This window comes from Plecotus auritus (assembly GCF_963455305.1).
Source record: "Plecotus auritus genome assembly, chromosome: 7".
Taxonomy (NCBI): domain Eukaryota; kingdom Metazoa; phylum Chordata; class Mammalia; order Chiroptera; family Vespertilionidae; genus Plecotus; species Plecotus auritus.
In genome coordinates, this window is record NC_137774.1 from 174,709,211 (window position 1) to 174,722,487 (window position 13,277).

Below are 13,277 nucleotides of genomic sequence, written 5' to 3' on the forward strand. Positions count from 1 at the left end.
CAGGGTGCCTACCCTTAGTAAGCATTATTACCAGGAATGGGAAGGAAAAGTATGCTTCATGACTCCTTTTTATTTATCTATTTATTTTAAAAATTTGTCTTTATTGTTGAAAGTACTATAGATGTCCCTTTTTTCCCCATTGACCCATTCTAGCCACACCCTAACACCCCCATCCTTTGCCCCCGCCTTCAGCATACTATTGCCTGTGGCCATAGTTTATGCATACAAGTTCTTTGGTTAATGTCTCTCCACCCACCCACCCACTCCCACCTTCCTTCTGAGATTTGTCAGTCTTTTCCATGCTTCTGTGTCTGTGGATCTATTTTGTTCTTCAGTTTGTTTCTTAGATTCCACATATGAGTGAGATCGAGTGATAACGTGTCTTTCTCTGACTGACTTACAAGTTCTTTTTGCAAGGCCAGCATTATACTAATTCCAAAACCAGATAAAGACACTGCAAAGAAAGAGTATTAACCAGCCACTATCCCTGATAAACATAGATGCTAAGTAAAATCCTCAACAAAACATTAGCAAACCGGATCCAGCAATATATTAAAAAGATCATATGCCATGACCAAGTACGATTTATTTCAGGGATACAAAGATGGTATAATATTCACAAATCCATAAATGTGATACATCACATAAACAAATTCAAAGATAAAAACCACATGATCTTATCAGTAGACGCAGAAAAAGCATTTGACAAAATTCAACACCCATTTTTTAAAAAATATATTTTTATTGAATTCAGAGAGGAAGGGAGAGGGAGAGAAACATCAATGATGAGAGAGAATCATTGATTGGCTGCCTCCTGCACACCCCGCACTGGGAATGGAGCCTGCAATCCGGGCATGTGCCCTCACCAGGAATTGAACTGTGACCTCCTGGTTCATAGGTCGTGCTCAACCACTGAGCTACGCTGGCCAGGCAACACCCATTTTTGATAAAAATTCTCAGCAAAGTGGGAATAGAGGGATCATTCCTCAACATAATAAAGGCCATATCTGACAACTTACAGCCAACACTGTGCATAATGGGCAAAAACTAGAACCACTTCGTGACTTTTTAAAAACAAATGTTGAAGTTATTGATTTCAAGTTATTTAATATGGGGACCTTTTCTCTTTAAATAACTTAAGCCACCAAGATCCTTTACATTACAGCCTAGGTATTATTTCTGTAATTTAATTCTTCATCTTTGATGTTGTCCTTTTACTTTTACTAGTAAATGCATGTGTTTCAGAGTTATAAATCCACGTATGTTGTACTTTTTTGCTTTACTAATTGTAGGTATCTGCATGGAGAATAGCCATTTTCTCGAGAAAATTAATATATATATTTTTAAATGTTTCAATTGATTTTAGAGAGGAAAGGAGAGGGAGAGAGATGAATGATGAAACTCATTGATCATCTGCCTCCTACATGCCCCCTCCTGGGGATCTCACCCGCAACCTGGGCATGGACCCCAACCTGGAATCAAGCTGTGACTTCCTGGTTAGTGGGTCCATGCTCAGGCACTGAGCCACTCCGGCTGGGTGAAAGTTAATATTTTTAAATTGCTTGTTTCATAGCAAATGATCTCAGAAGTTAGATTGTTGGCTTAGTTTCATTGTATGTTTAAATATATTGACTTTACTGTTTTTCCTAAATAATTAATTTCTTTATTGATTCTTAGTTTCTATCTACCTTTATATGCAAGTATAAATAACAAATTCCTACTTCTTATGATCAGTCAATAAGTAGATTTTGAAGAAGCTTAGTATTACTTGAAACACATTCTCTATCTTGACATATAGGTTATAGGTGATTATTTAATACTTATTTGTCTCCTAACATTATCTAAAGATACTTAGTAGAAGTTTAGGTATTTATTGAGAGTTGCATATATTATTCAGTTTTATATTTTAAGCACACCATGAGTAAGTAATTTGCTTATTACCCTTTTATCAGCAGGATTATTATTACACTAGAGGCCCAGAGCAAGAAATTCGTGCACTTGGCAGGGGGTGGGGAGGTGTTCCCTCAGCCAGGCCTGCACCCTCTCGCAGCCTGGGAGCCCTCAAGGGATGTCGGACTGACAGCTTAGGAACGGGCCTAAGCCAGTAATCAGACATCCTTAGTGCTGCCCCGCGGGGGCGGGAGAGGCTCCTGCCACCGCCTCTGCGCTCGCCAGCCATGAGCACGGCTCAGGGCTTCTGGCTGAGCGGTTAAGCATCTGCCCCCTGGTGGTCAGTGTGCGTCATAGCAACTGGTCGTTCTGCCATTCGGTTGATTTGCATATAAGCCTTTTATTTGATAGGATTCTTTCCAAAGGTATTCTGTTTCACTGATATTTATTGAATATTTTCTATATACTGGCCATTTATGATAGGCGGAGGGGTTCAAAATATATGACATTGACCTTATTCCTCAGAATTTCACAGTCTGTTGGACATCTTAAAATAATACTTTATTTGTTTGGCAAGGAGATATTTATTATACAGTCATAGAGTTGTTTGGAAAACTGAAGCTGATTCCTTAAAATACTAAAATTTTAAAATGAAAGTCCTTTTAAAATTTCCTGAATATTTTTCATTGTTGAACTGGATAAACTGAAAATCATGATTTTATTTTTAGTTGTGACTTACATGTATCATTTTGAACATTCACTTAAAAATTTTTTTCCCAATCTCTCCTGCTGTTGCCAGCAGTAGTCATTTTTTTACTGTTGTTAATATACACACTTTAATGTGTCTCTCTTTTTAAAAAAAAAAAAATATATATATATTTTATTGATTTTTACAGAGAGGAAGGGAGAGGGATAGAGAGTTAGAAACATCGATGAGAGAGAAACATCGATCAGCTGCCTCCTGCACACCCCCTACTGGGGATGTGCCCGCAACCAAGGTACATGCCCTTGACCAGAATCGAACCTGGGACCCTTGAGTCCACAGGCCGACGCTCTATCCACTGAGCCAAACTGGTTAGGGCTGTCTCTTTAAATTCCCATCTCTCTTATAATTTATTCCCAATTTGTTTGGGACTCCAGTCTTCACATGTCTAAACATTTTTAAATTCTTATTTAAAATACCTGAGTAGTAGCTTTGGAGTGAATACCTTTATATAGTTTTTTACCTCTGCGCAGACAACTAAAAATGGGTTCTCACTAAGGTATTTTCAACTTCAGTATTATTTTAGGGATTTCATTATATTTCTAGTTTTTTTACTTTCTCTGAATTGTTAGTGGTAGTTTTATTTAAAATATAAGTTAAAAGCTACACCATGGGTGAACTTTAAACATTATGCTGAGTGAAGAAAGCCAGACACAAAAAGCCACATTTTCATGGTTTTGTTTGTATGAAATCCCCAGAGCAAAGAAATCCTTAGAGTAGAAAGTGATTCAGTCATTGCCAGGGGTAGAGGAAAGGGAGAATGGGGAATGACTGCTAATGGATAGGGAGTTTCTTTTGTGGCGATGAATGTGTTCTGGAATTAGATAGTGGTTATGGGTGAACAACTTCGTAAGTATACTAAAAACGACTGAATTGTAAACTTTAAGAGTGAATGTTGTGGGAATTATATCTCACTTTTAAAAATCTAATTGAAAGCAAATTTTCTAATAAGCCCTTCAAAATACTTCCTGGATTAGCTGCTTTCTAAACCTGTACTTTTACTTTTGTATTTTATTCATTGGCTTAGATTTTAAGTCTCAAATATAATTTACAGTGAAAGCATAATTTGTATTTTCCTTTGGGATAATAGGAGTTCAGTTGTGAATTAAATGAAAATTTAGATAATGTACATTGATTGTTTGTAAAGAAAAAACAAAAGTCTTCTCTACTTAGTAGAAGATGGGCCTCCTGTAACTCCCTGGTAGCATCAGTCTGTAGGTTTTATTTTATTTTATTTTATTTTTTTTTATATTTTATTTATTTTTTACAGAGAGGAAGGGAGAGGGATAGAGAGTTAGAAACATCGATGAGAGAGAAACATCGATCAGCTGCCTCCTACACACCTCCCACTGGGGATGTGACCACAACCAAGGTACATGCCCTTGACCGGAATCGAACCTGGGACCTTTCAGTCTGCAGGCCGACGCTCTATCCACTGAGCCAAACCAGTTAGGGCAGTCTGTAGGTTTTAAAGAACAAATGTAAGTGAGCCCTAAATATCTAAAGTATTTTTAAGGACTGTCCTTGTTTAATAGAAAAGGATAGCAATAATTTAAACAATAAAAAACAAAAAAAAATATTAATCTTTTTTTTTTTTTTTTTCATTAAGAATAAGTTGTAGCCCTGGCCAGGTAGCTCAGTTGGTTAGAGTGTTGTCCCTATGCCAAGGTTGAGGGTTCAATTCCTAATCAGGGCACATATAAGAATCAATCAATGAATGCATAAATAAATGAACAACAACTTATTTTATGTTGTTTCTCTCTCTCTCTCTCTCTCTCTCTCTCTCTCTCTCTCTCTCTCTCTCTCTCTTACTGTCTCCCCCTCCCTCTCCCATCCTCTTTCTCTCACTTCCTCTCTCTCTAAAATCAGTAAATAAAAATTTTTAAAAAGAATAAAAAATATTTTTAAAATGTAATTTTTATATTGCCTTGAGTTTCGTTTTCATTATTTGTCTTATTTTTTATATTACAGGCAATTTTTATTTTCTGTTTTTGTGATTTGTTGTGTGTAACTTTTTCAGTCTTTAAAATTTTATTTTTATCAAGTGGTTGATCATTCTATTGTTTGGTAAGCTGTTGAGCACATTTTGTATGTGTATTTGTAGGCTATGGAGCTGCTAGTAGAGAAAGCGATCAGCAGTGCTTCTAGTCCTCAGAGCCCTGGAGATGCTCTGAGGAGAGTGTTTGAGTGCATTTCTTCAGGGATTATCCTTAGAGGTAAGTTTTACTTCGCTTTCGATGTGTATGTTTGGTCATTGAATCAGAACTCTTCTTGCTTTTACAAAAAGCTGATATTTTTTTCTCACTGTGGTGATTGCTGTAGGTAGTCCTGGCCTTCTGGACCCTTGTGAGAAGGACCCCTTTGACACCTTGGCCACAATGACCGACCAGCAGCGTGAGGACATCACATCCAGTGCACAGGTGAGGGGGTGATCCCATTCCCAAAGCTTTAGTGGCTGCTGCCTCAGGGTCTGTTCCTTTATAACTGTCCTTTAGGAGAAATACTGTACAGGAGGCATTCTTCTGTTTCTTCCTAAGTTCTCAAAGGGTAATAGAATTTGAACTAGATTTCACTATTACAATCAAGTTTTATTATTTTAACTCCATGTCTGTCTAATTAAAGTAGATTACATAAATATAAAAATAGCAGTATTTTCAGTCTTGTTAAATCTGAGTATTAGGTTATATATGAAAATCAGTAGAGAAACGCCATCATCTGCTTTTACAGAAGTGATGTGGTTTGTGGTAATTATTGTTACAATTTAGCCTGTCCTACCACTGGGAAGGCTGTCTCATGTAATTAAGGTGTGGGCTCTGGACTCAAGACTCCCTGGGTTTGAATACCAGCTCTGCCATCTCATCTGTAAAATGGGGCTAAAAGCAGTGTCTGCCTCAAGCAGGATTGTTGGGAGGACCGAATGAGTTCATGTGTGTAACTGTAATAATGTGCTTTGCTATGTGCCATCGAGTCAGCTCGGACCCAGGTGATGTCCACAGCGTCCTGTCCTCAACAGCCCAGCTTAGCTCCTCTGGACTCATGCCTGTTGCTTTTATGCAACCAGTCCATCTCCTATGTGGTCTTCCCTCTCCTGCTGTGTTCTCATACTGTACCCAAGTAGGACAGCTTCCATTTTGTCATTTCTGCGTCCAGTGGTGTTTCAGGCTTCCTTTGCTCTAGGACCCACTAATTTGTCTTTCTGGGGATCAGAGTATCCTTCGAGCTCTCCTCCAGCATCATATTTCCAGTGAAACAACTTTTTGTGCTACCAGTTTCACTGTCCAGCCTTCTGTTCCCTATCATCATTGTCATTATCAGTTATCAGCCCCATGAGAAGAATTATGAAAAGCGCAAAGTATGTGAACCTAATGAAGGAAAGAAAAAAATTGATCAGTCAAAAACTGCTATAGCTTTCCTTTTTTTTTATCCCAAAAACATACTATTCTGGCTAAAGAAAATAAAGAGGGGTTAAGAATCGTCTAAACAGCAGCCGTTTTGAAAAACAGTGTGACTCCTAGATTTATACCCAACAGAACTGAAAACATGTCCATGAAAAACGTGCACATGAACGTACATAACAACATTATGCGTAATAGCAAAAAAGTGGGAATATCCCAAGTGTTCATCAGTTGTTGACTGGGCGGTTGGATTGGTTTCAGTTATGAAACTAATACTGTTCAAGGTATTTCTTTCTTTAAACAGGCGTTTTTACATATGGGGGGATAAACCGAATAAGAACTATTAATTAATCCTACGTTCTGACTCTTTGTTCCAGTTTGCATTGAGACTCCTTGCATTCCGCCAGATACACAAAGTTCTAGGCATGGACCCGTTACCCCAAATGAGCCAACGTTTTAACATCCACAGCAACAGGAAACGAAGAAGGGATAGTGATGGAGTTGATGGATTTGAAGCTGAGGGGAAAAAGGACAAAAAAGATTATGATAACTTTTAAAAAAAGTTTCTGTAAATCTGCAGTGTTAAAAATAATAGGTGCCCATTTGTTGGCTTTTTTTTCATTCATAATAATGTCTACTTTAAAAAATTTATCAAGAATTTCATGGAAGAACCAAGTTTTTCTGTGACATTAAAATCTTCATGTACAGTGTTAGGTGTTATATGAATGGAAAGACACCCCCCAAAAATTGTGCTCCAACTAGGGGAAAAAAACAATGGTTCAGATTCTCCCCCTCCCCCATTATTTTGGTTTTATTTACTGGTTGCTAGTTTCTTCCATTTTTGTGTCTTTTATTGACTAGTCTTATTAAATCTTCACTGTATTTAATGCAGTATTTGTACTTCAGTTACTCTGTGTACTTGGAGGTGTTTGTTTAGAGGTTTTGTTTGTTCTCTGACACTAGCTGTTTGTGTTATAGATGATGTCCTTCACTCCTCACTATTTCACAGCAGTATATTTTTTGTAACGTGAGACCGCAGAATTTTTCCTGTTTTGTTATTCTATATGTGATGAATTATAACACAGAAAGTTATCCTGCCATTTAAGTGCTCAGAACTGAATGTTTCTGCAGATCTTGTGGCATTTGTCTCTCTAGTGTGATATATAAAGGTGTAATTAAGACAGATTTCTGTTAATCTAATCAAGTTTGCTGTTAGTTGTGCATTAGCAGTATAAAAGCTAATATATACTATGGTCTTGCAACAGTTTTAAAGCCTCTGCATAATTAATAAAAATGCATGACATTTTTGTTTTTAATAGACTTTTAAAATTATAATTTTAGGTTTGACACGTAGATCTTTGTACAGTTGACTTTTTGACATAGCAAGGCCAAAAATAACTTTCTGAATATTTTTTTCTTCTGCATAAGTGGAGAGGGCATTTTTCATACTCTAAGTGGGCTAACCAATATTTTGAAAAGAACTTTATCATTGTGCAACTAACAACAGTAACTAGCCCTTAATTATGATGACAGTTCCTTATTGGTGTGTGTGAGATTACTCTAGCGAATATTATAGTATAACACAATTGAATGATTCCTTTCCCCTGTCCCCGTACCCTATCACCCAGAGAATTTACAGTTCTATTAACAGTGAGGTTGATAAAGTATTACTGATAAAAAATTAAGATTATCTAAGGAAAAAAAAAAAACAGAAAATTATTTGGTGTGGCCATCTTACATGCTTATGTGTCCTACAAAAAGCTAAATATTCTAGCAGTGGTGTAATGAAAAGTTACATCTTACTGTTGGTGTGTGTATGCTCTGGTACACAGGTGTCATTTTCTTGTCACAGCACTACAGTGAAATACACAAATAAAAATTTAAATCATATTATGACTTAAATCTATTATATGTTAGAATTGACATAAACTACTTTTGCTTTGAAATGACTTATGCTTTAGTAAAACTATATTCAAAAGTATTGGGTAGTTATATTTTGTTATTGCTGACAAATGTTTTATTGCCTGAGCACATAATTTCCAGAAAATTTTATAATTTTCAATACTGTATTGGTTCAATATACTGTAGTCTCTTGAATTGGGTCAGATCATCAGAGTTCTATTGACTTAAAAGCCTGAGCTTTTAATCTTTAAGCCATGTACGTCCTATAGATGTGCTTTTAGCCAACCCTCTTTCTGTAGAATTTAAATGCTCAAGACATGGTGTGCAAATAGATTTTAAGTATCCCAATTTTGGTCTACTCCACAGGCCTACCCATCAACCTTTTTCACCCCTCTTTATTCTAAAGAACTTACAAAGCTCTATCTATTTCTAAGGTCAGTGGTTACATAAGGATGGGAAAATAAAGGGATCTCATCTCCTTTGCTCTGCATTTTAACCTCTTTCTGAGACAGAAGTCAGAAAGGATATTGTATGTACTATATCCAGAATATAGATGGGTATTATTTGTCCCAAATTCTGCTAGAGACTCCGAGCCAATATTAAAGATTTTAAACAAAGAAATTCTAATTTGACTTCTCTTGAAACATTGGCAGATCTGATGACACAGGACATGTTACTACATGGTATTACTTAGCTAAAGCTGAGGGTAATGGCCACTCCCTGGAGGACAGATTTGAGACAAAGCCTCTTCTGGACAGTGGACCACAGCCTTCTCCTTTGCCCCCTATTTTCCTGCGAGGCCGGCCCTGTGGGCATTTAGTTGTACCACAGCGCCGATGCCGGCCATTTGCCTGTGGACTCTCCCAATCTGTGTGTAACCACATCGGTTAAACTGAGGCACAGAGAACCTCTAAAATTACTTTGTTTCCAAAGTCTTCAGTTCTGTGCTCCTGTGCTTCCTGCACTAGCACACTGGATGTTGCCGCGTTGGATGTAAAGGACAGTCATAAAGCAACGTTGCCTTTCCTCATTGATGGTTGGCAGAGAAATGGCAGGAGGAGGCCTGAAAGTCGAGTAAGCTGCAGCCTGCGGGGCATCTTTCTTCCCGAGAGACTAACCTGTCTCCTGAGGATCTCACTTCGGAGCAGCGTGCCTGTCTTCCTGCCTGCCCTTCGGTGGGACCAAGAGAAAGAGAGGAAAAGGCTGTGCGAGTTGAAAACAAGATGGGCTAAAAGGAAAACAAGACTTCCCAGATGGCAAGATGCTTAGTTGCAGAGGTGCTTCCATTTTTTTATTTTTTGAAATCTTAGTGTACACCAAGAGATGAAATGGAGAGGGCTTAGTTTGTGGTACAGTGGAAAGGGAGAGGCGGCTAAATTCTGACTTGAGACCCAGTTTGTGAGTTACAGCTCTGGACAAGATGAAGTGAGCACCCTCTTCCCTGGCTCTGAATGCGACTATGAAATCTGGATGAAATGCTGCGAGCAGCTGTGTGAGGACTCACGTCGCCAGTGGCAGAGAGGTTGGAGAAGATCACAAGTGAACCATCAGACTGACAGTTGGCCCTCCAGAGGTGAACTCCCTGCCTCGCATGGACAGGAGCACAGCCATGGAAGAGGAGGGCACTGTGTGGCAATCAAAGCCCAAATTTCTGGCCAGAGGATGGAAAAGAGGAGCCCCTGGGCACTGGAACGTGACGGCAGGTTGGGGGAGGGAGGAGGGAGGGGAAGTGACCCCGTACAGTTACTTGTGAATAATTTTATAATAGGTTTTTTCCCAGGGCTCAACCCCAAGTTATTTTGTAAGGCTAACATTACCCTGACACATGATGGAAAAGTTAAAAAAACAAAAACACACTGAAATGCAAGGCTGATTCAATATGTGAAAATCAATATATGAATTTTTATAATTTTAATAAACTATCCTAGAATAAAGTTTAAAGAAGTAACTGGGAAAGCCATTACAACATACTAGGCTAGAAAGTTGATATTGATATAAAGATATTCAAATCATTTGAATCTGATTCCACTAAGAATTGGACACAGGCATAAAGATTTACTACCTAAGTAGTCAAGAACTGGAAAAAGGGGTCCAGCTGGTGTGTCTCCGTGGTTAAGCGTTGGCCTATGAACCATGAGGTCACGGTTCGATTCCCAGTCAGGGCACATGCCTGGGTTTCAGGGCTCAGTCCCTAGTGTGGAGCATGCAGGAAGTAGCCAATGATTCTCATCACTGATGTTTCTATCTCCCTCTTCCTCTGAAATTAATAAAACATTTTTTAAAAATTGGGAAAATGGGACATCCATATAGTGGATCACTACAAATAATGATGTAGCTATGTATCTATCAGCAAGCTGAGACGTTTACAAATAGCATGTGTGAAACCAGCATCACTTTTGCAATACACGTGTCTGCATATGCACACACAGGTCCTAACAAAACTATTGACATTGGTTACTCTGGGGTACGAGATCCTGGATGACATTTTCAACTGGTTCAGATGTTTGGACTGAGCAAGGAATACCTTGGTAATAAGATAAAAACTTTATTAGCATATTTTTAATGCTGGATTTACTCCTGGGCCACAGGTTTTGTTTCTTCAGTTTCTTCTGGGCTGTCTTTTTCTGTGCAGTCTCTTCCGGTTTAGGAACACTCTGCTTGTTCTCAGTGAGGGCCATCTCAGCTGGCAGGGAGCGCTCGTGCGGGTTCATCTGCCTGTGAGCTCCAGGTTCTGCACCACATCTCAGAGCTCTGTTCACCTGACTGCTCGGTGACCGGAGAGTCTACACCTAACCCTGAGGTCAGCACTGCTCTGCATTCTTAAGCATGTGCAGCAAGAAATGCAGCCCTCTCGCCGAAACCAGTTTGGCTCAGTGGATAGAGCGTCGGCCTGCGGACTGAAGGGTCCCAGGTTCGATTCCGATCAAGGGCATGTACCTTGGTTGCGGGCACATCCCCAGTGGGAGGTGTGCAGGAGGCAGCTGATCGATGTTTCTCTCTCATCGATGTTTCTAACTCTCTATCCCTCTCTCTTCCTCTCTGTAAAAAATCAATAAAATATATTTAAAAAAAAAAAAAAAAAGGCAGCCCTCTGCATCCAGCCCCTGCACGTGGCTTCCATCAAGTGACACTCAGGTGCTTGGTGGCTTTTCGAACAGGCACACCCTTGACGGCCCAGGCAGTTTCACAAAGGTTCTTAGAGTGAACATGACTATTGGAACCTCTGGGTTTGCATGATTTCATGGGGGTTTCTGGGTCAAGTAAATAGTGAACCATTTTCAGCGGTCATCTCAGACCAAAAACTTCTCTTTAAAAGGGTAAATGAAAAATGTACATGGGTGGACAATTCTCAGGAGTATATATTCTCAAAAGAAATATAAATGGCCAATAGCCATATGAAAAATTTTCAACCTTACTAGTAATCAAATAAATACAAATTTTTTTTAAAAATGAGGGTAATATACTTCTTGTCAACCAGATTGATAAAGGTTGTAAAGATTGAAAACAATCAGGTCTGAACTAGTAAAACCAAGGTTGCAAAGGCAAGAGGCACTAGCTCAGTCGACATCGAAGGACTTTCTTTTATTGTCTAAAGTTTTACATATGTCTCCTTTTTCCCCGATTGACACCCTCCCCGCTCAGCCATTCCCACCCCAGGCAAGCCCCCACTGCCCCAGTGTCTGTGTCCATTGGTCATGCTAATGTGCATGCAAACAAGTCCTTTGATTGATCTCTAACCCCCCCTCCCCTGCCATTTGTCTCTGGATCTGTTCTTGTTCATCTAATTGTGTTGATCATTATATCCCACATATGAGTGAGATCATGTGGTATTTATCTTTCTCTGACTGGCTTATTTCACTTAGCACAATACTCTCCAGTTCCATCCATGCTGTTGCAAATGGTAAAAGTTCCTTCTTTTTTATAGCGGCGTAGTATTCCATTTTGTAGATATGCCACAGTTTTTTAATCCACTCATCTGCTGATGGGCACTCAGGTTGATTCCAGATCTTAGCTATTGTAAATTGTGCTGCTATGAACATAGGGGTTCATATATCAGAAAGACCTATTTAAAAAAAAAAAAATACATAAAATCACTAGAGGCCCGGTGCATGAAATTCACACACGGGGTGGGGCGGTGTCCCTCAGCCCAGCCTGTACCCTCAGGGGATTTCTGACTGCTGGTTTGCAGGAGGCAACCAGCAGGGTGCTCGCTGGCCGGCCCCACCCCCTGATTGCTACCACCGGTCACCTCCCTCTCGGGGTGCAGACGCTCAACGCAGGAGCGTGTGCCTCCTGGTGGTCAGTGCAACCTGTTGTTCCACTGGTCGTTCTGCCGTTCGGTCGATTTGCATATTAGGGTTTTATTATATAGCATATATACAAATAAAGAGGGAGACTCTGACCCAGCAACTGAGCTGCAAAGACTTTATCTTAAAGAATGAAATCTAATCAGATAGGTATACAAAACTATAAATTCAAATATTTTTACTGAAGCGCTATGGGCAAGTGTGTAAGATTAGAAACAATTGAAATATCCAATGAGTACTCGACTGAAATACTGCCCAGCCATCTAATGATGTTAGAGACCAGTAATCCCAAAGGGAGTGTTCCCTCCTGGAAAATCCTCGTCATTCAACCCGTTACTCCCGAGAGGGTGTCAGCTCCCTCAGGAACGTTACGGTGAAAAGAAGGTGAAAAGAACTACGTAGTTGCCGAAACCGGTTTGGCTCAGTGGATAGAGCGTCGGCCTGCGGACTGAAAGGTCCCGGGTTCGATTCCGGTCAAGGGCATGTACCTTGGTTGCGGGCACATCCCCAGTGGGAGGTGTGCAGGAGGCAGCTGATCGATGTTTCTCTCTCATCGATGTTTCTGGCTTTCTATCCCTCTCCCTTCCTCTCTGCGAAATATCAATAAAATATATTTAAAAAAAAAAAAAAAAAAAAAAAAAAAAAAAAAAAAAAAAAAGAACTACGTAGTAGAATAATACATGAAGAAATTTACTTTATGATTAGTAAGAAACCAGTAAGTAGTACCCCTTTTTCACAGATGAGCTTTACACACACACACACACACACACACACACACACCCCATTCTCCAACATGTTCCAGCGGACTCACCTCTGTAGTGTGATTATGGCTTGTTCGCTTTTGTTTCTATCAGATTAGGAGGTTTGCTAATCTCTGTTTCTATAATATATTTCACCACATAATAACTACCGAATAGTTCTTAAGTAATTACAGCATAATATGTCTTTAAAAAGAAAAAACAGTGTGAAAACCGTCCAATATCGCCACGTGCCTTAGGGAGAGATTCCAGCATCCTTAGC

General features: G+C 39.4%; 1 protein-coding gene across 1 annotated transcript in view; it reads left to right on the forward strand.

Moving 5' to 3' along the window:
- Positions 1 to 8,029, forward strand: part of ZFR (zinc finger RNA binding protein) — a 69,865-nt gene extending 61,836 nt beyond the window's left edge. Inside the window, exons 18-20 of the mRNA XM_080678866.1 lie at positions 4,758 to 4,869; positions 4,976 to 5,073; positions 6,426 to 8,029. Coding sequence (XP_080534992.1) covers positions 4,758 to 4,869; positions 4,976 to 5,073; positions 6,426 to 6,605 — 390 coding nt within the window. The 3' untranslated portion in view covers positions 6,606 to 8,029. The remainder of the gene's footprint in view (positions 1 to 4,757; positions 4,870 to 4,975; positions 5,074 to 6,425) is intronic.
- The last annotated feature ends 5,248 nt before the right edge of the window (positions 8,030 to 13,277 follow it).